The 27602-nt window shown below is 42.9% G+C and overlaps 1 protein-coding gene and 1 long non-coding RNA gene across 3 annotated transcripts in view; one reads left to right on the forward strand and one right to left on the reverse strand.

The window, feature by feature from the left end:
* Positions 1-1349: 1349 nt before the first annotated feature.
* Positions 1350-26506, forward strand: LOC130152956 (uncharacterized). 2 transcript variants are annotated; one of them, XR_008823163.1, is made up of 4 exons: positions 1350-1563; positions 17158-18793; positions 18917-20717; positions 21623-26506. It is a non-coding gene; the product is annotated as an uncharacterized LOC130152956 (long non-coding RNA). The 2 variants fall into 2 exon arrangements; XR_008823162.1 differs by lacking the exon at positions 1350-1563 and having other exon boundaries at positions 13074-18793.
* Positions 1578-27602, reverse strand: part of TSHR (thyroid stimulating hormone receptor) — a 69295-nt gene continuing 43270 nt past the window's right edge. The window contains exons 8-10 of the mRNA XM_056347275.1: positions 19606-19683; positions 12892-13080; positions 1578-11304 (exon numbers count right to left, since the gene is read on the reverse strand). Of these exons, the coding sequence (XP_056203250.1) occupies positions 9897-11304; positions 12892-13080; positions 19606-19683 (1675 nt within the window). The 3' untranslated portion in view covers positions 1578-9896. The remainder of the gene's footprint in view (positions 11305-12891; positions 13081-19605; positions 19684-27602) is intronic.

A 27602-nucleotide genomic window follows, 5' to 3' on the forward strand; every position in this document is an offset into this window, starting at 1 on the left:
ATTTTCAAAAGGACCCTAAAAAGAGGAGGGAAGGCAAATGCTGACAAATTAGTAGCAAGTTCATGTTAAAACACATAAAAAGCTGGATTTCATCCCTGTAATAGTGAATGTTAATTGTGCTTTCCAAGCTGTGCATGAGCAAAGTATTAAAAGGATACATTTTTAGGCAAAATCAAATATATTTTAAAATACCTGATTTTTTTTTGCTATCAGTTTTTTTATTATTTTTATTCTAGCTTTATTATTTTAATTGTGGAGGTATGAGAGGATAAGAAACTTGGGATATTAGCATAGCTTTCAGAATATCCCCATTTAGTTTCAACTACACATCATTCCTTACAACTTGTCCTAAACTCTTGCGAGCTTTAGGGTTTGTGTTGTGTTTTGTTTTTGTTTTTTTCTAACCTGGACTTTTGTTTGTAAAATGCTGTTAAAGACTGGCCATTTGTGAGAGCAGACTCTGTCACTCTTTTTTTTTTTTTTTTTTCAAACTAGTTTTTCCACCACTAATGGGATTATGCCAAAACCACTCTTAATCTTTCCAGACGCAGCAATGACATCTGTAGTACAGTCAAATGAAGTGCAGTTGAACTACTTTTGACCTTCGCTGTGAATATATAACATTCCAAAAATTGTTTTTATAACAATTTTTTTCTTCAGAGTGAAGACTGCCACGATTATTATTGCTTAAAATGCCTGTGCATTAGATCTTTTTACATAGTGTAAATGTGCACGTCCTTGTGTGACCTGGAAGAGGATTATCCGAAATAATGAGGTAATATGGAGAGAGAATAAATAATTGAAAATAGCACTTTGCATTACCAATGATACCGAGTTGCCCATCTGCTTCTGTAGGTGAAAAACCCCTCTCTGAAGATGTATATTGGTGAACTTAACGTTTTTTAAATGCCTTTCAGTTATAACTGTTCTAAAAACGTATAGCTGGGTGTATTTGGTTTACATTTTCTAGTTTTTGGTTTAATTTTTAGTTGAGATCTGTGAACAAGAAGTTACTGAAATAGACAACAGCAAGTGTTTTAATTTGGATAGGTACATTTCAATAACAAATCCAAAACAAAGACTACCGTTAAATTGTAAAAATAACAAAAAGTAATCTTGTAACACAAAAAACGTGTGGCAGGTGATTCTGTCAGGGTAGCAAACGATTTTTCTTTGCTAGAGGTACCAAGTGAAGCAGACAGAAGTGCGCTGCGGACAGGCCCTCGGATGTCTGGAACAGAAGACCCATTTCAATCCTGAGAGAGCTGGGACGCTGCTTTACCAGTGCTGGAGCTGGTGGGATTTGATGCCGAGGTAAAGAAAACCCCTTCCCTAGCTGGGGACAGAGAAAATGATTCGGACTAGTAAAATAAGGCAGGCGGGCTGTTCTGCCTAAACCACCCGGCTTCCTGACTTTTCTGAAGGGTCATTCTCGTTTCTCCCAGGAATCCTGCTGCCAGGTCCCCCCGACAGGGCTGCTGGCGTGTCCTGCCCGATGGGGTCTGAGGGTTTCCCCTCCGAGGAACAGCGGGCTGACTCCGGGCGGGCGGCCGGATGGAGCAGGTGATGTATTCCAGGGAACGTGGTCTTCTGGGGGGTACAGCACTTCTGAAAAGGATGTGGCACAGAGTTCACCCTGTGCAAATAAATACTGCAGGTGCCTTTTGTTCTGGCTTGGGTGGCCTTGTTTTCAGAAAACTCAGATTTTTGCAGGATGGAAGGTCTTTCCTTCTGAGCCTACCTTGTTTGAGCTTTTAACAAAGAGCGTTAGTGCTGGGAGGAATATTTCTGACATACTGTTCCATGTGGACTGAATTTGTCTGATTTTAATATGTAGTTTTAATCTTAAAGCAGCACCTAGTAAAATTCCATGTATGCGTAGAGAATTGACAAATGGCTTGGCAAGTGTGACGATGATACTGGTATTAAAAACTTGTTAGTGAAAGAAGAAATACATTCACATCACAGACACTTCTGCATATATCACTTAAGTTGGTTTTGGGAGGGGAAGTGGAGCCATTCTTAATTTTAGCAGATCAAGTCGCTGTTAATGTTTATTCAGACTATCTTTTGGTTTAATTTTCTGTCCTAAATCATCTTCATAAACAGCTTTATATTTTCTCCCTAAGGTTGCTGTATATGTGTATATATATATGTGTGTGTGTGTATATGTAGTCTAAATAACTTTAAATGGTAGGTAGAAAATACGAAGTACTTCATCAAATAGGGCACAGGGTTTCTTCCGTAGTCGAGAAAGCAGACGTGAAAAGACTCGGGAAGGAGGAAACAGAGAGCACAGAGGGTAAAGATAAAAAGAGGTAGCCAGCCTTTAAAAAAAAAATCTGATAGAGTGCAAATGCACTTAGTTGTTGAAAGAGAAAAATAAGAAATAAAAAAAACTAACTTTTTTTTTTCCCCCTGGACTTTTCCTGGGAAGGGGTGCATCTGCCGGCGTGTCAGCCACCCCTCCGAACTGCCCCTCCTCAAAACACACTTCTTGCTGCTTCACGCTGACGTTGCTGGGTTTGACTGGAAATCTGTAGCTGGCTAAAAAAGAATTATCTGTTGTTTCCACGGCTCCCTCTAGGCAGCAGTAGTAATCCACGTACCCTTTCAGGAATTCTTTTCGGTACAAACTGAAACCGGCATTGTGCGTGCAGCACAAACAGCCTTCGGAGCAGGTGGACGCGCAGACAGTGCCTCAGAGTCCGCAGTGAGCAGGTTTTTGTGAAAACCCGTGTTCCTGCTTGCATTTGGTTTGTTGCAGCTTTGCCTTCAAACAAGAGCGCTGTCATTTTCCTTTGCTTTGCAAAGAGAAGCCGCTGCCATGTCGGCTGGAACTGGGCGTGGGTTTGGCTGTCCCACCAGTTACCAGTCGCGGTGTTTGCAACAGGAGGGCTCTTGGCAGCAAAATTAGAAAGTATCGCAGTATAGATGCAAGTAACAATTCCAATCGCTTTGTAATGACCGTTTAGTGAGCTCTTAGATATGTGTTGTGAATGAAGTTGGTGTTCACAACAGATTTCATTCCTTAAAAGAGAGGAAAAAATGAGAACCCGGAGGAGACTCCTCATCACAGCTGTGTAGTGAATAGCTGAGAACCAAAATGAGTGTGCTCCTCCTCCTCTAATTAACGAAGCTCTATGACCTGCAGCTGAATTGCACAGATGTGCCGTAAGGATACTATTTCAGATGACCACACATGCGGGGCTTGGCACTGCATATAATCAGGACAGCACAGAAAACTCCTACCTAAAACGTAGGGTAAGATTCAAGTTGATTCATATTAATCCTGCAGAAGTTCAGCTCCTGGAAGTTCAGGGTGGCCCCAGTGAGGTCCCAAGTCCTGTGCTGTAGTTGATGAGACTTTCCCATGTTGTGGAATAGTTACTCAGTATTTTTGAGGTGGAAAATAAGGACAGGCGGTTACAAAAATCAGAAATTTCCACAGATGGGTGTCCTGCCTGATCCGAGTACCTGGCAATTTCAGGTGCTGTGGCAATTCATAATGTGTGTGCATGGGGAGGCAGGTGTGGGATGGGGATAGGAAGTTAGGACCGGTGGGTTCTGCTGGTGACACACTCTGCCTGTTGACCTCACAGAGCCTCCGTTTGCTCCCTTCCACATCGTGATTTCTAGTCACACAGAAATCAGTCGGGTCAGATGGAAATGACTAAACAGATTAAAAGTGTTTCAGCTTTATGCAGATATATTATTGAGCCGGTGTGAATTCAAGGTTGACGATGCTGTCGGAATCTCTCGGCGTGCGTCACTAAGACCTCTTAACCATCTTCTGTTCCAGGGCGTGATGATGGCCCTTCAGCACCTTGTGCCTTAGCCCACAAAGCTTCCATCAAGGTGCAGTATAATGTCGTATGTTTTTGGATTCCCTACCAAGGAGGAGGAGAGTGCATAACAGAAAGGCATGATACCCAACTGATTTTGTGCCTCACTCTGTCCAATTTTAACTGCGACCCAGAAACCATTTGATTACCGAGTGGTTTTAGAGTGAGGATGCCTGGCGTCTGTTAGGAAAACAATACAGATTATGCTGCTATTACTCATCAGCCTACACAGACAGCCTGGAAAAGAGGGCTTGCTTCATTTTAACACAGAAGTGTAGGAGGTCTGCTCAAATCAAACTTCACTTTTGAAACCTTTTTTTTTTTGGGTACAGATTTTCCAAAGACTCTGCTGTGAGCATTAATATTTAAATTACCCAGCAAGAAAGGAAATGAAATTGTATTTCATTTATGTTAATAAACCAAAATGCTATGGTAGTGATTTGCAATTTACCTTTTATTACTTATGCTGTTTTCAGCTTCCAGGATAGCATAGCTTTGCTTTGACTATAGCTGACCTGTTGTGGATGGTGTCATCTAAAACAGCTGCCTGCTCAGTCAAAACCCCACATCTCTCTATAGGTGGAGAGAGGGGAAACAAGCAGAGGTTCAGCTATAGCCACTTTAAATTGCTCGGGGAAAGTTCCACATCCTCATAACTAAGCCTCCAGCTAAACTTTACAGCTTTTTTCTACAGTGTCTGAGAACGAAGAAATCTTTCATAGTCTATGTATTACCACCAACTTATGCAAATAGAATTACAGATGTTTACATAGAGAAAACAGCGGCATTCTCTGCCACCCTGAAACAGGATTTTCTGTTCTCCAGTGTGAAATCTCAGAGCTATTGAGAGCCCTGTGGGATGGCAGCACTGGCTCTTCCCATTTCTGTGCAGGGTTTGCAGAGGAGGCTGCTAGCCTCTGCCCTTTCACTTGAGCTGCGAGGTCAAATCAGTTGAGGTAGTGCTGTGAACAGGGGTATGCTCTTCTTCACTCAGCTGGATTTTTTTCTTTTATTTTTATCTACCTGGGCTTGGCGGTCAGGCCTATGGAAGGCAGATGCAGTTGAAGCTGTCTTTGCAGTCTGAATAGGGGAGCTGCTCAAACACAAGGGAAGCGGCTGCCCTGGAACGGACCAGAATCCATCTGTGCCAGAGCCCTGACTGTGATAGCTGCTCACCAGGTGTGGCGACGCGAAGCGTAATGGGATAGGCAAGCACGTATGAGACACTCCCCATCTGCCATACATTTGCAGTTCAGAAGCATCCCGAGACAGACAGTTTTTGTGGTTTTAGTATCTTTCCACAGATTTCTCTTCCATGAATCCTCAGTGTCTCCATAAACCCATGTAAACTTTATTACCCGCAGCAGCTTTTGGCGAGAACTCGGCTGCTCCTGCCTGCTCATGACTATCGAGCTTTGTCTTCTTTCTTCTAGTCCAAGGGGTCCTGCTTTACTCATTCCTTAGCTGTAACTCTGAGCCTTTCACTCTCCTTGCTGCCCTACTCTGAAACCTTTCTAGTCCTCTAATATTGTTTTTCTGTTGCGGATAAGAGCTACGTTATTCGAGGTGCAGATTTATACAGTGATATAATAATTACTGATTTTAGGTTCTGTTCCTTTCCCAATAATATAATGTGATTTGCTTTTTTGTTCTCCAGGAGGCATAAGCTAGTATTGTCATGGACTTACTGTACCCCTAAGATCTTATTCCTGAATTGGGGTTGTCAGCCCAGAGTACATCACTTAAGATTCCAACTCATCTTTTTTTACTATGCGTATCACTTTGTTCATCTACACTGAATTCCTCTTGCCAGTCATTCAGTCTTAAGAAGTCTTCCTGTAGTTCTTCATAGGCATCTGTTTTTCCTATGGCTCTGACTCTCTTACTACTACAGCAAACTCTGTTATCTTACTGTTCACTCCTTTTTCCAGGTACCTTATGCACATACTGAACAGCATAGGCCTTCTAGAAAGAACTATTTATTCCTTGTCACTTGTTGGCCTGTTGGATTTTCTTCTTGCCTGTAAGCTTAATTGGCCTAGCTGATGCCAGTGAACATCTACAACTGAGAAAAAGATTTCCTTGCACCGTAAACTTCACGTAGGAGGGCAGCACAGTTGCAGGCAGTAGCAAGGTGTGCAGTTACTGAAGTCAGCTGAGGTTTTGGGGACAGGGAGGGTATGTCAAGAGTTAACTTGATACTTCAGCTGTTTTCAGCAGTGGGAGTTGTCCCCCAAGTGTTTTTTTTCCAGGTAATGCAAGGATGCATGTAGCAAAGGTAACCACTTTTTTCCCCTCACTGATGAGTGATGATCTCAATAATGAGAGCTACTGAACATAAAGTTTGGCAGCATAAATGTTGACAAATAATGGGACAAAGGACATTTGCTCGGAGGGAAGACCTAGTGAGAGGGAAGGATCTTCTATCATGTTGCATATGGGCAGATTGATTTAGTTAGTTTGAGAATTTCTGCAGTAGAGTCTCTCTACTACATGAACTTCTTACTGTGTAAGTGCTTTCTCATGGAATCCTTAGTCATCCTTAGTCACTGTGGCTGCCACATAGCCACTGGGTTTAGTAAAGAGAACAGAAAAGATCAGATTCCAGATTTAGTCTTTTGAAGAGGACCTCACAGCTGTTAGGTGATTCTTCTGATGATCTTGGATGTATTTAATGATGGTTTTGGAACCCCAGAGCTCAACAGCACTTCTTCAGTTCCTTTCCATCCCTGCCGTGCTGTCCAGGATGGCCACTTAGGGCATCCCTTTCCCAGTTAGTGGTGGCGAAAAAACTCAGAGCTCTGTCAAATTCTGTGTCATGTGGTCAGTCTTCTTGGCTGTAGGCCAGCCAAGGACAGCAGTGAAGCTGAATGCAAGAGAAACAGTATTAACTTCTTTTATAGGAAAAAATCTTTAAAAAACTTCAGAAAAAAACTTGCTGAGCCTCTTACCGTTTCAAACAAAACGTTTTATTCCAATGCTTGCCATTCTTTCTAAAGTAATCTAGAGAAGATACCTACTGAACGCCAGAAATAACACATCTTGCTGAGACAGATTTAAAATAGCAAGTATTACATAAGGCTGGATGCAAAACCAAAAAGAGCAGAAATGGAAGAGGATATCTATAGGATACAAACATTTACAAGAAAAAGTCTGGCAAATAAATTATTTAAAGTCTATTGCCTGGATCTTTCCAATAGCTTTTAAAATATTTTTTACCAAGTTAAATACAAGAAGAAATATGCAAGACATAAACCAGAAATATAAAACTTTGTTCATAAAGGTAATATCACAGAATTTTGTTTAATAGACAAAAAAAAAAAAATGCAACGATGTGAGATAAAAAAGTTCAATGGTGGGTAAATATATCCGTCATCCATTAGTAACAGCAAACAGCTGTATTAATTCAAAAGCATACTGCAGTCAGTCCAACGTATTGCAGCTTTCTCATGTCCTAGTAGTTTCATGGAACAAATAGTGTGGTTTGTTTTAAAGTGAAAAAGAGGTTTAAAATAAGTGATCCATATTACTTTTAAAAGCAGTTTTAAAATAACCTTTGATTTCACCTTTTCTCTCTGAAAAAGAGTACGATTCAAGCTTGGATTTTCTTTTCCACTGGTACGCTACTATCTATGAAGTCTGTAACATAAATGTCTGTTAGAACTTGATTGTCTTAGCTGCTGCTGAGATACTAAATGAAGGCATTCAGGAAACTTTTTCTCCCTTTAATGATTATTCCAGTGTCAGGAGGGTGACAGAACCCAGGGGTGGGATGTTACGCATCTCAGCATAACATGTTTTGTAGGGGGGACTCAGGCACAGCCAGAGCATTCCGAATACAGCCGTTTCAGGAGTAGGAAATTTTATGGGTCTGCACAAGTAAGAAGCTACCTTTACATTTCTGATTAACGTTGGGTGAGTCTAGATCACAGAAGAGGAGGTCATCAATTATTACTTGTGTGGTTTTCGGCAGTTAGGTTTCAGAGTTTGCTGAGAATCAACCGAAAATGGAAGCATGCCCCTCCCCAAAAGAAGCAGCTAAATTAGTCAATAATGCAACATTGTAGATTTGTAATGGCATCAACAATGATGGGATCTTTTATTTTTTATGAGAGTTGCTGCCCCTTGTTTCCGCTCACTGAAGCGGCCATTTGTTTATAATCAGGAATATGGAATTAAATAATTGGGTTTGAATTGGAGAAGGTACGTGACCTTTGCAGTCAGGGAATTTCTAGCTGTAGTAGCTAACAGTTTGGAGGGCTCTACCATTGTGTTTTTCTGGATACTGGTAACCTGCAGTATAAAAGATGTGACTGTTGTCTGTTCAATTTATAGTTCCTCAAAGACTATAATTCCATGAAAACCAGTATAGGTATTACAAAATGAACTTTAGCATACCTACCTGATGGCAAGGATTCACCCCATGTTCTCTGTTCTCTTGGTAAGCCTTCCTTACCCCCAAACAGATGAGCAAAATGATCAATTGCAGTCTTGGTCGTGGTCCTACAGAGCTAGTCTCTACAGCTGGAGAACGGGTCTGATCCCGCTGTCAAACCCAGGCACTCTGGCCCCACAGGTGCTGCCCAGCCAGGCGGTGCAGCCCAGCTCCGGCCCCGGGTCCCGGTGCCTGCGGGAGGTGCAGAGCACCAGGCGTTTGTCTGTGGTGTCTGGATGAAGCGAGCACAGCCAGGCTCAGGCTCGGTCTGGCCCCGTCTAGCAGCAGGTGTGGCAGAAGGATGCTGTAGTGCATCACCGGAGCGAAAAGCTGTGGGTTGTTTCTTGTATCTGAGCTTGGATTTCGTTAAGCGCAGAGCAGGGAGTATGTGTCTAAGCCACAGATAAAGCTGACGGTGTGGTTTATGGAGTCGTACTGCGGACGGTACCGATGTCAGAATACGGCTCTCGCTACGCGATGGAGGGATGTTCTTAAAACACGTTGGAGCCTTCAGTTCTGTAACCGAAGGGCACAAAGTACCCTGAAGGCACGAGCCACCCCCTTTGTCCAAGTGTAGATTTGAGGCAGCTCAACGTAGCAGGCACTGAAAGGGAGGTCATTCTACCCTGCAAGAGGGGTGAGGGGGGATAGCAGCAGTGGTGAGAAGGCAGCAGGTACGGCGTGTTCAAAGTAAAAAAACGTACTCAGAGTGAACTGTGCTGGTGTCAGGTAAAGAATGGATAATAGGGAGAAAATTTTAGTACTATCTCAGGTATCAGCCGGCAAAAAAATACAAACGTCCTTAACTTGACCGGGTAGGCTGGTCTTCAAAACAAATTCAAACTAATCCATCTCCTAAGCAGGTTTATCAAAAAGTGAGAGTGGTAGTGAGGGGATTTTTGCAGCACACAAACGCCCTGAAAAAAACAGGTAAAAGTTACTTATCTGTAACCTTATCAACAGCTGCAAGGTCAAGGGGATCTGCCTTTTGCTGCTCTAAAGGCGATACGGAGAGGCCTCTTTTTCCACCTCACCTAACTAAACCAAGAACCGCAAACAACAGACTAGCTGTGTTTAGGTCGGGATAGCAGAAGGAATCTGTTCCATTTTAGGGCCTGGTAGAAGTTTTTTGCCATTAGAAAACCAGTTGAACCTTTTGACAGGTTCATTTGGCAGCTGGCATTTGAGAACTTCAGCCTTTCATTTTATTTTTTTTAAAATCTTGTTGTAATTACAAAAAAAATGTTCTTTTTTTAGTTATACAGGTACCCCCAAGTTTTACGCTTGGTCTCCTCCTTCCTTAAACTTTTTAGGTGAGGGTGTATGTCATATTTGCTGAGTTTATATATGTTAGTTTTCCTGTTTAGATAGAGTGTTTGCATCTACTTCCAGCATTGCCATCAGAACGGTATCTTCTGACCTGCGCTGCTAAGAGTGTGAGTGAGACAAGAGGTTCGAATGAGTGACTTGTCTAAAGAAGACCACTCTGAAGGTACTTCCAGACATCGCAAAGGGTAGGCTAGGGAAGAAGGCTATGGCGAGTGTTATCTTCTGACTTGACTCACTATATGCACAACCAGCTCTTGGGCAGACTGTGGCTGCGATACTTTGGGGCGTTATAGCTCAGTTTGCTTGCATTCTTCCATGAGAATTTGGTTCTGCGTTGTCACAGCAGGAAGGTAATCGTTGACTGGGTCTTGAATGCTGGTGAGAATCTGTCCTATCCCTCGGCTGATTCTCTGCCCGTAAGAGCCACTGCTGGTTTTGGCTGAGATTGTCTGACCTCTGTAGACTTGAGCCTGGTGCTCGCATATACCGAACTTGCTTAGCAGGATGAACACATCCCTTCGGAAAGCTTTGGTGAAAATAGCATAAAGAAAGGGGTTGGCACAAGAATTGAGGGGGTAGAAGAGTACCAGCAGGATCTTGGAATTGGTGACAGTTATCAGTGGTTTGTTCATGATGGCAGATAGAGCGTGGAAAGAGATGGGAGCCATGCACAGAAAGTCGGTGAAAATCAACACAGCCATCCGCTTGGCAATCTTGGTGTCTTTGTCCCCTGACTTGTACTGAGGGTTTCGCACTGTTACGTAGATTTTTACGTAGCAGGCACAAATGATGACAAAAGCAATAATGTTACATATTAAAACGAAGACAACGTAGGCTTCAGCCACGGGTGTTTCAGTGTCCATGGGCAAGCAGATGCTGACTTTGCTATAGCTGCTGACGCCAACCAGTGGCAAAAGGGCAAGAAGAAAGCAGGAGAGCCACCCCCCCAGCATGATCACCAAGGCGTGCCGGAGGCGAATCTTTCGATCGGGGCGCATGGCGAAAGTGATGGCGTACCAGCGCTCCAGGGTGATGACAGTCAGGGTGTAGATGGAAAGCTCGCTAGCAAAGACGGTGAAAAAGCCAGCTGTGTTGCAGCCAGGCCCGGTCTGCCACTCGATAGCGTGGTTGTAGTACTCCGACCTGGTGTAAAGATCCACTGAAGCGATCAGGAGGAGGTACAACCCCATGCAAAAATCGGCAAAGGCTAAGTTACACATCAGAAAGCGTGGCACGGTCAGTTTGTAATGGCTGGTGAGAAGGATGAAAAGGACAAAAATGTTACCTAAGATGGCCAGCAGGTTCACGAACCACACCACAATCCTCAGAAACTGGTATCCCATTATATCCTCACAGGGATTAAACTCGTCAGGCTCTGGAGTGCATATTACATCTTCGTTGCCTCCACAGAGAGGATAGTCATAATGACTGTCAAAGGTCTGGACGTCTTCTATCTGAGGGTTCTTGAGCTCTTGGCCAAACCCAAGATCGCCTTCGCCGTGCTCTTCCAAAAAAATGTAATAATGGGAATTGTCATGAAAATTTGTGAACTTGGTGTTTTTGTCATAGATGCTGTCGGTGTGGTCTGTGTATTCTTCTGCGTGATCTTTGTAAAATGGACCTCTGAGAGCTTTGACTGATCTCTTACGAAAGCTGTGGCTGCCACTCTGGTTACACATCAGGTACTCCAGGATTCTGAAAGAGAGAGGGGGAAATCACCACTGGCATTTACAGTGCGACTGGAGTGCAGCGAGTAAACGAAGGGAACACTTCAACAGCGAACCGCAGTGAATGAAAACAGCTAGAAAAATGTGCTGGGGTATCCTTCTGTTCATAGAACACAGAGCAAACGGTTCGCTTGAGCATCTCAGAGCTTTTTTTTTAACCTATATTTTTCCTTTCTCTGTTGCTGTCAGCTGTCCCCAGTAGTAATTTGGCTAGTTCAGCATCCATAATCCCTTTTCCTTCTTGGGATCTACATTCTTACTAGGTAACAAGACTTTTATCTGCTGTTTATGTACCTCTTAAATAATGCACACAGTGTTAATTTCCTTTTCATTTTTGCTCACAAATAATTTTCTCCCAGAGCTTCCATCATTTTAATTTCTGATCTGTGCATTTTCTGTCGGTGCTTTACAGCTAACAAGCAGTATAGTGGTTGGGTCGCTGTACCTCATGGTGTGATTCACCTGTATTTGTAGTCAAAAATTGTTCGTATTTTTTACTAGGGAAAAAATTGCAATTTCTCATCGCATTTTTTGATCGCTGCAACCCACTGTCACATAACCTTTAGCACTTCTCATTTCCAGCTCCGTAGAATTTGAGGTTGCTAACAGTCTGAGATGGCATACAATTCCATCTGAGAAATTTCATCTCTACTAATGAACTTGCAAATACTTGTTTCTTTCAGTCATTAGACTGTGCTGGGTTTTTTCTGCACATTCTTCCTGTCCAGGATTTTAAATCTTTCCACTCCTCTGTTTTATTTCTGTCCTCACCTTTCCAGTCGTCGTAATTGTGAATGCTATTACTTTGTGAGTTTATTATCGAATAATTCATATACTTAGCATAGCATATTTTCAATATACTGTGTGTATTGAAATATACAAATACTGCAATACTGAAGACGGGAGCTGTCTTTCTAAATCAGGGGCTGGCCTGGATAGGAATTCTCTAAACTTTATTAAACTTTGGAGAAATTTACAGTGGATTTGCATTCTGCGGTACAATTCTGCTGCTAATCCCAGTAAGTCATCCCCCTTCCCTCTGGGACAGAAGATGAGTCGCTTTGTTGCATCAGAACATCTAGAAATGTTTTTTTTTTTCTTTCCAAAAGCTATCCGCACCTGTTCTGATGGAAGGCTGGAAATCCTGCTGAAACTGAATTTGAAATAATCTGTCTGCAAGGTTATTACAGAGTCATTTATTCTGAGCTTTTCAGTTAGAAAACATACAAGACATGAGGTTATAACCCCTCCAAAATGTCTTTTTCCAGGCTTTCCTACACCACGGTCTGTGTTATGGCACGTTAGCCTTTTCTTTTTTTTCCCTTTAATTCTGGGCTCAACTAAAGGAGCAGCAGTTGCAAAAGGTCCTACAAATTATTACATGAAAATGTCTGTCTTCTGTCAGTTTGAAACTGCAAATCTCTGTTTCAAAGGATGTCCTCTATACCTAGGAAAAATGGCCACAGAAGTGCCAATAGATGTAATTTTAGATTAATACTGTAACATTGTCTTCACTTACATACTTCAAAATTGAATGGAAGTTAGTGAAACTCACCCGCTGGCTTTTTTCCAGCTCTTGAAAGCACAGCAGTGACTTGGGTATGATAGGTCAGCACGCATTAGCTGAAGAAATATCTTTACAGCTGGTAATTTCTTTAAAGTCCATGTATTTTTGGCCATTAGTTCTTTAAGGCTTTCCAGTCCTTTGGCTGGAAGGTTAGCGACGGCTGTCCTGGAGACATCCCTAGGTAAAGGAAGAAAAAGAGAAACATCAGGATATCTGTCCACTGGCTGGATCAGATTATTTTTCAGATTCTCACAGTAATTTAGGAGTTTCCTACAGTTCTACGGCAAAAATAAAATCCAGAGGAGGTCGGGATTTCATACTGCCTTGCTAGGATCTGATACCATTCAAATCCAAGTAGGATATGAATTCTGCCTGTGATTTTCCCTGTGTTTTAAAGTTTGTCTTTAATGGCTCATAGTGCAGAATATGGGTGGTAAAGAAGTAGCAGGACTTTTAACATTACACCTTTAAAGCCAACCAGATACAAATGCATGCGCAAAACCAAAGTTTTAAAAAGTCTTTAAATAAATCACATCTTCCATTGGAAGAGAGCTATTTTCCTTTAGACCTTTACAGACTCCTTTTAACCTGTTGGGATACTTCAGTAGAAAGGATTGTAATTACTAAAACAACATTCTTCATAAACTGAAATGAAAATCTTCCGTTCCATCCTGAAATTCTTAGAAAACTCAGCATTATGTTTGCCGCATTCGGTTTCTGTGGTGCTGAGTCCAGCTCAGCAGATGCCTTGCGCCGTTGGGGCAGGTGCTTCCTTCCGAACCGCCGGGGGAATGTCAGCTGGTCTCGCCGCTGCTTCGCACTCGTTTTTTGCTCTGTCCCAAAACCTCTCCTACCAACACTTGAAGTCAAGATGTTTTCTCAGAATTAAGAGTCTGTAAAGAAGTAAACCTGTAAAAAAAGGTTCTAGTGTAGGAACGTTGTTTGAGTGCTTTCATCATGAACACCCTAATAATAAATAATTCTGCTTTTTTCTATGCATTATTTTCTGAGTGCTGTTCTTATTCCTCTTAGAAGTCTCACCCACCGGCTGGTTTCTTGCACCTGAAAGATTACTGCTAATTTTATGCTTTAAACAAACTCCTTCTAAAACACTTGGGTTTGCTCTGCCTTTTTTTTTTTTTTTCTTCTTTCTTTTGATTTGCTTGTATTTGTTTTTAAATTGAGTTAGAAATTGTTTCCCCTTTCTGTAGGAGGGTTTTTTTACTTCTAATAGCTTCCTTGCTATCGTACATATTTGAATATATCACAAGTAGTTGACTTAAACCACATAAACTTCTTTTTTGTTCTTCTGGAGTCCTTTTTGATAGGTAGTGTGTGTTTCTACCAAGCCCCTGAATTGGCTCTTAGAAGAGACTGAATGTTGCCTGCTATCACTTTATCCTTTGAAGAGTCACAGAATGGTTGAGCTTCCAGATCATCCAGTTTGACCTCACTGCTCTGCATAGTGTCACCCGGAGCAGGTTGCTCCGAGCTGTGTCCTGTTGACTTCCCGGTATCTCCAAGGTTGGAGACTCCACAGCCTCTCTAGGCAACATGTTCCAACAGTCGACCACCCTCACAGTACAGAAGTTTTTTCTTTTGTTGAATTGGACTTTCCTGTATTTCAGTTTGTGCCTTTTGCCTCTTCTCCTGTCACTGGACACCTGAGGAGACCCTGGCTCCATCTTCCCAGTTCCCTGTCCCCATCCCTGCCCATCAAGTATTTATACACGTTGCGAAGGTTCCTTTGACTCTTCTCCAGACTAAAATTTCCAACTCTCTCAGCCGATTCTGCTATGACAGGTGCTCCAGTCCCTTAATCAGTGGCCTTCTCCTTTTTTTTTTTTTCCCCACCAGTTTCCTCATTGTATAGAGCTCTCCTTCTGAAGCAAAACATCTTGGTAAACTAGATCTTGGACTAGATCTTACCAAGACAAGGCTGGCCTTTCAGCAACCCCCATGGGTCTCCATCAAGTCCTCATGGTGGTGGCAGCTACCTGCAGGAAGGGAAGATGGTTAAATGCTGTGTGAAAGGCTTTGTGGAAGGGCAGTGACACCTCGCAAATTGTTGGGAGTTCTTTGAAGGTGTTCTGGCACAAACATGTGGAGAAAGATGATCCTGTTTGTAGAATGAATTGGGATTTCTGAAGAGCCTTGACAAAACGAGATATCAAGGGCTGTTGAGGTAGTTAATCCGTTATGTGACGAGGAGGATGGCTTTCCTGGATTAATGAAAAAAACATAAAAGAGTGGGGGAAAAGCCTGGGGAGAGGTGATAAGTTTCATGCTAGAGGAGGACTGGAAAATGAACCGGTATCTGAACATACCCCACCGTGGCGGCAGAGGCTAGGCTAGCACTGCTACTACTGAAATACTCAGGGTAAGAGAATGACAGTAGCTGCAACAAAGTGTGTCTCTGACACAAAATAATATACGAGGTAGTGAAAGCTAACGCTGATTGTCTAAAGAAGCAGAATGATCCTGCAATTCTGAGTGACTGCGCGGTAAAATAAGTGACGTGATTCAATACGGGTGATTGTAAAGCGTATTTAGGAATAAGGCGTCTTAACTGTATGTGGATGACAGTGGGGTTTAATTTACTTGGCACGCTGGGAAGATCTTGGAGTCATCTCTGCAAATGTCAGGTCAGTGCTACTTAATAATGTTGAGGGGAAATAGAATGGTAAGATTTTTTAGGAAAGAAATGGAAAAGAGAACAGAAAAACTTCGCTTTGTCAATCTAATATGACTGCGTCTGAAATGGTCTATGCAGTTCTATAAATCCTCTATGCAGTTTATAATAAGAGCACAGAAAGCTGCAGCAAGGATGATTACAAGTATCAGGTTGTTCATATATAAAGTGATAAGGAGTAGATAAGGATTTCTCTCTTGGGAAAGCCTAGGACTGGAAGCAGCGGTACACTATCGGTGCCGTGCATGTCGTAAAGCAGGTGACGGGGAATGATTATTCTTATGAGAGGGGTTTTGGGGCACGTAAGAATGTGAGGCAAGAGACTTAAAAATGAGAAAAGGTGTGTTTAGGATTTGTGCATCAGTGCTGGTCCCCGGGGTGCTGCGGTGCCTGTTGAGCAGGGTGACACAGCGCCAGGGGCTGCTCTGCCCCTCCCCCCTCCCCACCGGCGAGCAGGCTGGGGGGCACCAGGAGCTGGGAGGGGGCACAGCCGGGACAGCCGCCCCCGCTGAGCCCAGGGGTGTCCCACACTATGACACTGCGCTCAGCAATAAAAGCTGGATGGAAGTTTGCAGGAGCTGCTGTTGCTCAGGGGCTGGCTGGGCATCACTCGGTTGAAGGTAAACAATTTTTTTCTTGCATCACTTGTTCTTCTTGGGTTTGTTTTGTGTCCCTCCCTGCCCCCCCACCTTGTTGTTTTTATTTTCTGTCCTTTTTTCATTATTGAACTGTCTTCATCTCCACCCATGAGTTTTCTCCCTTTCAGCCTTCCAGTTCTCTCCCCCATCCCACTGGGCACGAGGTGAGCAAGCAGCTGCGTGGAGCTGAGCTGCAGCCAGGGTTAAACCACGACACCTTCCTAAGATCTTTAGCTCAGGACTAGCAAATCAAAGGATCATGGTGTGAAATACTCAGACTTTTTTAATCACTACAGACTTTCTGTTGTTTCCCTGCCATTTTATGCCTTCTGCCTTTGAGAAGCAGTATCTGTCTTTGTAGTGCCGCTATAGTACCACATCCCTCTTTAAATATAAATGCTGGCAGGACGGTTGTTAGCCACGGAGGTGTCCCATTCTAATGGGAGGTGGATAACTGCTTGTTTAGACTGCAGGTGTATAACACATCCTGAGACTGAGAATCAATAGCAGCAGGGCTAGCACGGTAATTATAGAAGATTAGAAAAATTTCAAGTTATTTGACAAAATCAAGACATACCTGACTTAAAAATGGAGTGAGAAGGAAATTCTTTACAGTTACGTATGCGCACCCTCGGAATTAAACAGTAGCCCCTGAAACAAGAGGTTACACGTAGCTCAAACACCTCAGAGCTACCCCTTGCAGGGTGAGCTCGCTGGCAACGTTAGTAGAGCAAATTAGTAGGCAAAAAAAATATGATACCCCACAGCCCTTTGCAGTGTGTCATTACTTGTTGACCTGTGTAGCATAACAACACTGCTGCTTTGAATACCCACTGTAACTCTAAGAGTCAAAATCTGTGCTGCTGCCTGCTCTCACCTCCCTTAGACTTAAAATCCAAGTCTTCTGTCTTCTGCCATCCCTAGGAAGGAGCTTTTCAACCCATCGCGCCACCTGTAGCCTTCAGAGGGAAGATGTGCAGTGAGCCCTACGAGACCCCAGGCGTAACAGGAGGCTGCACCGTGTTTTGGGGCCATGCATTTATTGTGACAAAGTAGTATCATCATGGAAACACGGTGCCCAGGTAAAGTTACATCAACTGTAACTTTTTTCTGTAGTGTTCTTTCTGGCCAGGAAAAAAATGAGAAAGGGCTTCTCTGGTGCCACGTGCAATATTAAGAAAAAGGCTTTGTTAGCCAAATACTAATAAAAAAGGCTTGCTCAGCACCGACACAGCTTCTGTCGTGGCTCTCCAGCAAGGACCATCTTAGTGCAGGGGTGGGTGGCCCGAGCCCTGCTCAAAGCAGAAGCAGGGAAGTGAAGGTGACCCCACTACCGGGGAGGAAAAGGAGCAACAGCCACCACAAAGGCTCCCTGAGCAGGAGGTTTAACAGCCCCTCGGTGAGTTTTTTCAGGTTTCCCTCCTGATCTCTTGCCTTCTGCTTCCAGAACAGTCTTTTTCACTCTGCCTAGATGGCTGGTTCTCCTCCTGATCATGGACCCAGGGCCTTGGCTGTGCTTTTCTTATCTAGAACATACAACTTTTAAGACCTGGTCAGAAAACACTCACTGCCTTTCACTGCAGTCTCAGGATCTGGCCCCTCATGGCACAACTGAAGTTTATCCTCCAGGTGATTTAGTGATAAGAAGATAAAAAAAATGGGCTCATTAGTCCTTGACAGCATCTTGAGGGACAAGTGCAGGGTGTTACTGCCTTTACTTATTCTCATTAACACCTGCATCCCGAGGACTTTGCAACCGCAAGTGAAGAGGACTGGACTGCCTTCCTCCCTCTGGAGACCCTCTGGAGAGAAGCAGGGGGTGGGATTGCCCACGGCTGGCAGCCAGAGCTGCCAGGCTTCAGGCAAGAAGGTTGTGACATGACATTATCCCTACTGACCTATGCAGTCCTGCAGCAGGTTTTTGCGGAGGGAAGGGGACCGAAAGCAGTGAGTGAAGGGGAGGAAGAGCTGGCCTGCGTGTCCTTGTGTGGGTGGCTGTGCTGCTGCTTCCCATCTCCATCTTTCTGGTGATGCTTCAGGTGCCACTGGAAAAATCGAGGATGACTTTAGAAAATGGACAAAATGTCACCCCAGTGTGACAGGAGTGGTTTGGCATGATTTTCTGTTGGAATAACTGATTATTATGGGCTGCTGCTTGCTCCACTGCCAATTTTTCAAGGTTTCTGCTTCAGAAGTGTGACTGCAGGAATGGTCTGTGCTTCTCTCTCCCCTCCAGCCGGTGAAGGGAAAACCTGATACTCCCCAGAACTGGTCTCAGACCCCGCTCCCAAGAACTCTGCTAATAACTCCAGTGGACCTTATGGAGGAGCAATGTGACCCTGAGAGGTGGGTCCTCAGCCAGATCTTCCTTTTCACCCCACCAGACAAAGTCATTTAGCTGCCTGAAGCAGAAGACAGGCTGCTGTTCACACCCAGGCTCTGAAATGCATCTGACTTGGGATGCAGGGGGACAGAGAGGACCAGGGACTTGCCGGTGACCTCGCCATCAAAGGTCTGCTGCAGCTTTGCACGGCAGGGACACAACTCTTCTTCGCATCAAGTGGGTAAAACCAACTCGGCTTCTGCTGTAGATTGTTGTGTCACTGGTAGCCAGCCTGGTTTGCTGGAGTTGGAAAGATTCCGGGAGAAAAATAGTGTCTTCTGCACCTTTTTGTTATTACAGCTAGCTGCTAGGATTCCTTCTGTGAACACTGCACCGGTTTCCTGATCGAAGTTGGCTGTTTCCCAGGAGAGCAGAAAGTAAAACTGATTCTTACATGGAGTGAGCGTCTGGTTTTGCAGTGGAGGAGGGGATCCCGCTTTCAGCACTTCACCCCACCATCGGTCCTATGCGCTACATGATGTGCTACATGATTCGAGTGAGGGAGGATGATTCTTCTTGAAGGTCTTAAACTTCTTAAAGTTTTTTGTTTCATTCTGTATTGCGATTCCTAATTTTAGTGAACAGTTCTTTCAAGGACTGTAAAATCCAACTGGAAGGCGAATTAAATGAGAAAGAAGATAAGAGCACCAGAAATAACTTCATTCTGTCTAAAGTTATTCTTTCACCTCTGATTCAGTTTCTTTTGTGTGTGTGCTACTAGAGTCCTTAGTTTGTGCTACAATTGTAGAGTCGTAAGGCAGACTGCAGTACAAAATCTTTCAGAAGAAAAACTGGTAGGAACAGGATTTCTAATGCAAGATGCAAGCATTTCTTAAATTTATTCCCTAAAGCACGGATTTGTTGCTGATACTCTTTTTGTAAACATGCCATTTCCTGCTCTGCTGCTAATAACGGTTGGAAATAAAGTGCAACCTGAACCAGTATGATTTCTAAAGTTTTCGGTACTTCATTTTCTCCTTTCTACTTACAGTAGAGTTGGTCCACTGTACACTCCCAGAAATGCATCATCGTTGATAACTTCCAGGTACTTGTTCTTGTGCAGGTAGCTGCAGAAGCAAACAGAACACAGTGATCTGGCAATAGTTATGCATAGGCTAAAGAAGATCTTCAGTTTACCTGCCTAAATAGCTTCACAAAAGCAGTATTGTATAAGCGCCATCCCATCCCAACAACATATTGAACCATAATCCGTTACTTCATTTTCTCTGTACCCAAGAAACAAAATACAGGCTTACCATTTTGAAAATAAATTAAATTCCTGAACAAACAGATTAGCAAAATAAATTATCTTTGCTCCATATCCTTTTTCTCTCTCTGTCATACACATAGAGACACATGCATACACACTGTATCTGCAGGTAAATATGTGTGAGGATGAGGTGAAATAGATTGGTTGGGCTTCATCAGACTTAGGTTATGGGGATTTACATGATACTTCCAGGAACACATCATGAACAAACGTGAAAATAATTCCCTCCTTGTTCTGAGCTTGATAAATTTTGAATGCTTTAAAATCTCCATAGCCAAGTGGAGGCTCCCATGTACATGTCAACAGTTAAGAATGAGGTTTTGTTCTAAGAAGAGCAAGAGAGGGAGAAGGATGATAAATCTGAAGGAAAAAATAACATAAAACTTAATGTAAAAAAAAAATTAAGAATCTAAAGTCTTGTGAAAACAGTTTCCTGAGTAGCCAACACTTTCCTGAAATACAGAATGCTGCAAATTTCTCCTGTCATTACATGATCGATGTAAGCAAGGACCAATATTAATTCCCATCACTCTGCAAACTGACTAAGAAAGTGGGGATTCAGGAAGCCGGGAATGTACAGAGTTGAGTTAAAGGTGCATGATTAAAGCCAGGCAAAGCGAGACTACTACTGAGTGCTCAAAAAATGAACATAACCCAAGTGGAACAATCAATGTTAAATTCAGTTCTGTGTTTTTAGAGTTAAAAGTGACTGACCTAGAATTAATCTTGATTTTTTAAAATTATTATCATTATATTTTAGCTGGATTCCTGTTTACCGTGGTCCAAAACTGTCATTTGGGAAACTTATAAATACACGGATTATTATTGCAGGTAATTCAGTCAAGTTCCAAATTGCTTTGCAGAGGCTACGCATTTCTGTCTGAGACTTTTGTTCTCAGTGGGCTGATAGAATTTATGTTTTTTGTAGAAAGACTTGGGAGAAATAATTGACTACAATATTTCTACAGTTGCAGGTGTACTGAGAAAGCATAAATTAAAAAATCTTGCTGGAGCAGCAGAAGCACAGGCATCCTGCTCTTCTGCCAGTCACAGACATACGGCACCGAGCATATTTTACATCATTCTGCAAAGAGCACATATACACAGAATGTGATGAAACAGAAGAATAAGCATTAATTTTATGCATAGGGTGCCAGCTGGTGTGTATTAGTTTGGTATATTTGAAATAGATTAAAAATGTGGTTTTGGAAGAATTGTCCAGCTATAAACTACTTCCCAAAACACACCAGGCACATTAATTTCCTTGACGAGGTGGTTCCTCCTGGGCAGGAGGGAGGAGGACTGCAGGTACAAGCAGCTACATCTCCTGAACACACAGGCAGGGATGTGCTGAATTAGCTGAGTTATGAAAAAAGGCTAAAGATTAAGTTGCAATACATACATACATATATATGTGCATGTGTATACTACATACACACGGATACTACTGCTAATTCTTGCCCTAAGCCAGCAATTAAACCCTAGGTGGTGTTTTTACTGAGTTCAGTCACTTCTGTCACACTGTTTACAAGAGAAACAGCTTGCAGGCATCAAACCTAGTCATGCTTTTTAACTTAATTTAGATGGAAATTGAAGCCTTGTGACTCATTTTCCAAATATAGTAGTCCCTGGGGGAGGGTGGAGGGATATCTACTTCCTGGCCAGATGCCAAGTGCCCCGTGGCTGAGGGGCCCTACCTAAGACAAAACAGTCAAAGCGTTTTGTTTCTGTCCTAGGATGAGAAAGGACCTCAGAGAGAAGTTTGAACCACGGCAGCAAAGGGGATGGTACAGCTGCAGGACTGAGCTTCGGGCCAGAAATGCAGCGTAACCCGTTAAGGAGGGAACACGGAAAATTGCCAAGGAAAGTTGTCGAGGGGAACGTATGATCCCATTGATGAGATGATGGCAGAGTGATCAACGCTGTAAAGGCCCTGAAGGACCATGGTGCCTAGGCAGAAGAGACTCATAGCACCTGTGACTATCCTATTTATAAATTTTATCCATTTTCTATACAGTAGAAAAGGTAAAGTCTAATGGCTCCAGTAGCAAACCACAGATAAAAGCATGAGGCTGCTTTCCAGGAGCATCAAAAGGGTCCACAGCCTGCAACATCACCGGTAGCTCAGGGCCAGCAGAAGCAGGAACAAGAGCTTGTAGCGACATAGGTATGACCACAGTGGGTGACCCAGACCCAACAACTGCAAGTGTCAGGATTGCTGGACATTTCACCAACAAGGGCACATGGCTGGTGGAGGTCTTGTCATGCAAGAACGAAGAAAAAGAAGATGATTGCAGATGATGACCATAAAGCATTGCTCAAGAGAAGACGACGTGGTCCTCGGTCCAGCTAAAGGACGGAAACTTTGCAAGGGCCGCAGACTGCCTTAGGGAGGTCATGTTTCACAGGACAGATGAAGGCAGAGAAAATTCCAAATGACGAGATCAGCAGCAAAAGTGAGAAATAGAAGACCAACAATATTGCCCAAGTGAAGCCAGGTGACGTTGCTCAGAATTTCAACAAAATTATCTTAAAAATAGAAACTTCATGACATTTCAGTTGGCACAGAAATGATAAGATGCCCAGACCAGACTTATGAAAGAAATTAAATTAAATGAAAGGAGAAAGAATCTGATACTACTAATGCAGGCAGTAATACCTCAAGCAGAGGGGGATGTTTGGTACTATAACTATTACAAATATGTTAAAGCCAGCTTGTGATGTAGTTACGAAGGCAAAAAAAAATACAACAGCAAGGTTGTCACCACACATTTCAGAGGGTGTCCATGCAATTGCTGTGAGCTGTGCCCATCATGCCAGTTGGTGGCAAAAATGCAAAGGTCAAACCTTTGCCAGTTTTAAGTTCTGGAAGAAAACCACCATTTGAGATGGTGGCTGTGGAGATAATGGAATTGATCCAGAAAAGTGCAGAAGGCCGCTATTTTATCTCTGGGCTGGAAGAGTCTTTCAAATTCAGATAGCTGAACTGGGGTTAGCTGTAAAAATAATAAAGCCGGAGCAGTTATTTCTTGCTGTGGGGGGAAAAAAAATAACAAGTAAAGATTCTAATCCTGCCCCAGTTGAAGTCATTGGCAAATTTCCCGTAACATTCACTGGATATAAGCTTATATTGATCACCATAGTGAGAAATGAAAAGTAAATGCACTTTGGCTGGGTTACACAACACAAAGTCTTAGGGAGCCGGGCCAGGGTGACACTTCTGGACTGTTATTCATTGGACATCACCCATGCCCAAAGCCTTGTTTCTTACTGAGGAAAATAGCTTAATGCATCCTCTCAGCTCTTGTTATTTGAAATAACCTCTCTTTCTTTAGAAATATATGGCATCCTAATATCACCTGACATTTGTGTTTTCTGAGAACTGACTTTCACACTCTGTAAATGACAACCTAGTCGCTTCTGTTGTGAGCTTTTGCTTCAGTTTGCAAATTTCCTTGTGATTTTGTCTGCAAAACTAATACAAAAATTAAAACCAGAGCAAGAGATAAGAATTAATTCCAGATTTCAACACCTAGGCTGTAGTTTTGAAGGACAGAAACACCTGCCTGACCTAATAAAACCTGTCTGCTTTAGTAACTAGACATTGTTATACAACCAGGTAGTCGCTTGTCCAATTTTAAAATATTTTCCCCTGATATTTGAGCACCATAGTGAGTGATAAAACTGAAATATAATAGTTTACACATGCAATAAAAATCTTCTAACTTCTGAGTAGAAACAGCCAGCTAGAGGCTTTTGGGAAGTTAATAACAATGCGTTACCAAGGAGGGGCTGCAGGGGTGGCTGCCAGTTTTCACATAGATGAGTCAGGCCCATCAGAATGCACAATTTCCTGATGCTAATTGATTTCAGTTGTTTAAGCCCTTTTATTTTGATAGGTACCTCTTTTAAATGGAAAGAAGACTTCAGTAAATAAAAATTTGAAAAATCTTATGTACGGCCAATATAGCTCCTTCTGAGAGTGTCCTTAATCCTGTTGCTGCTGATAGCGGAATGACAGAGGATGTCATTTAAATGCACTGCAGTAAAGAAAAGCACAACACGTGGTGGAAGTCTTAGAAATCCCACGGGTGAAGTGGAATATCTATCCCCAGTGGGGACACTAGAATACTAGTAATTTTGTAAAGCTGGTGGAAGGTAGGCATGAATACCACCGTGCAAAGTATGCGGGGAATCTGGGATATTAAATGCTGGATCAGGAGTAGGATACACTGATGGTTTCATAGTGCTAGAAGTAAAAGGCGGCTTGCTTTTTTTGGCTTGCCTTCCCCCCCCCCGCATCAAATCAGATCAGCGATCTTAACTATGCCAGTGACTAAAACAGAATCTATGGACTCAAGACTGGGGGGTAAGTGGGAAAAATACTGCAGTAAGTCACACCCCAGCAGAAAACAACCTGACTGCAGTCTGCTGAGCAGGATCTTCTGAGGTCACAGAACAGCAACAGGGCCCTTCAGCTGCTGTGTAACACCAGACAGTGTCATGTCAGGGCATGGCAGAGAGCGAGTATTCAGACGTTATCAGCGCATGCTTCATAAAGCAACAGATTAGAGAATCTGCATGAGGAAAAGCAACTTTTGATCTGAGCTTGTGGCACACGTTTTAAAATGTGACGGTCTAAAGTCTGTTTAAAAGAGCAACCACCAGCTACTGATATTCAGCAACTCTGTAGGACCAAATAAGCCAAAGGGTACACTACAGCTATAGTCTCCAAAAAAGGACAAATACATATAGATGAGAAAACTTCCTTAAAAATAAACAAAAGTATCAAAGCTAAATTATTGAGAGCATTCTGGGAGCTCTTTAGGGACACCATTTCGGAGATGCAGAGCAAACGTGAAAAGCATGTGATGGCAAAAGAAGAACAAAATCCTGAATACTTAAAATATTCAAAATCTTCAACTGAGATGAAAAACTGAAAGATGCTAAAAGGCCTGAAGATATTTTTACAAAATATTTTTACCAAAAGTATATTTTCTTCTGGGGGTAAAGAATACGAATGAAAACTTCTGACCAGCTACTTCAGCTAACAAACACATAGTTTCACATACCTTTCTTTTTTCAGTGTAAAAGTTCTGTATTTCTCTTCTTCCGTAGCCCACGGTCACTCGTGCCATCCCCCATACTGTAGCTGGATACACCTTTCTCGGTGTTTTTTTTAAACTGGATTATTTCACTGATCAGGTTTTACTGCAGTCCCACAACCAATTTTATCAGCACAGGGAGCGATGGAATGAGAATGAACAGCCAGATGAGGGCAAACGGGAGGTTTGGCAAAATTTTCTTCCAAAGGATCGCTTAGTGAAAACCCAAGTTAGTTACGTTACTGAAGCTCCCGGTTGGAATACCTCACTGGCTTATGGAATCACGTACTATTTCATAGTATCTGCTTGCTTGCTTTCAGCTTCTGATTTTAAAATAAGGCAGCAGAGCTTAACAAGCAAGGAGAAAAATAATGTTGGCCACACATTTCAGTATCACCGCTATAGTGTTAAACGGGCGCTGGACATGTACTGTTAATATATCTATGCATCCTGTTGGATTAGGAAATGAAGGTTATAGAAAGGGATAACAGCCAAAAGAGATGCAGTGGTAAATGAGCAGTATTAAGGATTCATCATATGGCTTTTCTACACCACTGTTTATCTTGACTGAGCTAAGCCAAGCATTATAAGTGATCCCTGAGAGCGTATACCAAAGTAAATATATTCTTGTGGAGTTTATTTTTGAAATTAGATTTTGAGATTGCACACTTGCCATTTCAGTGATTTAGACAGCTCTGTAAAAGCTCAGCACAAATATATTTTGCCATTCACTGGAATATGTTTTTTGAAAAAAATCTTCTTCCCTCACCAGTTTCCTTACAGAAATAAACATTGGTGCAGGAGCACCATTTTGAGAAGTCTGCAGGAGTGATGCAGTTCATGGACCTTAGTCATGTGTTATAACGAGGGATTCAAGTTTTAGATGAATGCTGTTCAGTAAAAGCATCATTCGGCCCTTCATTCCTGGTTCTTTACTTCCCTGCCTTTACAAAACACGTCCAGCGATACCGTGGTTTGCTATTAAACCCAGATCCTTGTTGGATGAGAAGATTTATTAGGTAGTGCCATTATTCAGTATGATAATGGAAACCATTTGTGCATGGTTCCACACCTGTATCTGCATTGACTGTTTTCACCTCCTTGAATTACACCGGGTTTTTTAACACTGCAGAGTGGTAGAAAAGCACACTGCATGGTGGAACGTGGCCTCCGAGATTCCCAAAGCATCTTCTGATTTATGGATGGAAGATGGAGTCTTTGGATGATTTGTCGAAAACTAATTACTATTTTTGGTTGTTTTCCTTTTTTTTTACTTGTTTTCCTCCTTGAGGGCACCATTCAAAGTCCATTAAAATGTCTTTCCTTCACTCTTTTGCTCTTAGTTTCTTTTTGCTCCTAGTTTCATCAAGTCCAAAGGACCTTGGATCAGACCTGGAGGAAAACAGGTCCTTCCTTCACTGTACAGTGGTAGATAAATTGGAATTCAAATTAGAAATGTCAGAATACAGAAAACGCAGTATTTGCCTTCTGCATTAACGTAATACTGCTGCTAGAAACAACAAATCTCCAAGCTTGCACTTAGCAAAATTACACCTTATCTTGGCATATGGTAACCGACCTACTTCAGAAAATTAGTTTAGAAATTTCAATGTCGTTTTATCAAACAGATAAAGGCTTTACCACAGATGTTCAGCTTCCTAGTTTGCCTTTTAAATCTGAAGTAGTCCTTTGCTCCAAGTAAATGTCATATGATTTAATTAGGAGAAAACTGTTTGTTGTAATAAACCATTTTTACTGCTAGTAGATAAAGCCCCGCAAGTAAGCTTGGGTTTAGGTCTTTTGGGTTTGTTTTTTTATTTTATTTGCTTAACTAGTGCCTCATAGTCAGTCTCTGGGAAGATTCACTTAGAATCATAGGATACCTCAGGTTGGAAGGGACCCACAAGGATCATCGAGTCGAGCCCCCTGGTCCTTGCAGGACTGCCTAAAGCTAAACCGTGTGACTGAGAGTGTTGTCTGGACGCTCCTTGAACTCTGCCAGGTTGGTGCCATGGCAGCTTCCCTGGGGAGCCTGTTCCAGTCAACGACCACCCGTTGTTCGGTGAAGAACCTTTTCCTGATGTCCAATCTGATCTTCCCTTGACGTGGCTTCATGCCATTTCCACGTGCCCTATCGCTGGTCACCAGAGAGAGGAGACCAGCCCCTCCCCCGCCGCTGCCCCCCTTGAGGAGGTTGCAGAGTGCCCTGAGGTCACCCCTCAGCCTTCTCTTCTCCCAGCTGAACAAACCAGTGACCTCAGCTGCTCCTCACGCATCCTTCCCTTGAGACCTTTCACCAACTTGGTCACCCTCCTCTTGGACTCTGACAGTTTGATGTCCTCCCTGCGCTGGGGTGCCCAAAGCTACACACCGTACTCGAGGTGGGACAGTCGCCCCCCGACCGGCTTGCTGTGCCACACCTGATGCACCCCAGGGCACTCCGGCCCTTTCGGCTGCCAGGGCACACTGTTGACTCCTATTCAACTTGCCATCAACCCAACCCCCCATCCCTTTCCACAGGGCTGCTCTCCAGCCTCCCACCCCCCAGTCTGTATGTCTAACCACAATTACCCCATCCAAGGTGGAGAACCCGGCATTGCTCTTGGTAAAC

The sequence above is a fragment of the Falco biarmicus genome, chromosome 7 (genome assembly GCF_023638135.1).
Source record: "Falco biarmicus isolate bFalBia1 chromosome 7, bFalBia1.pri, whole genome shotgun sequence".
Lineage (NCBI taxonomy): Eukaryota > Metazoa > Chordata > Aves > Falconiformes > Falconidae > Falco > Falco biarmicus.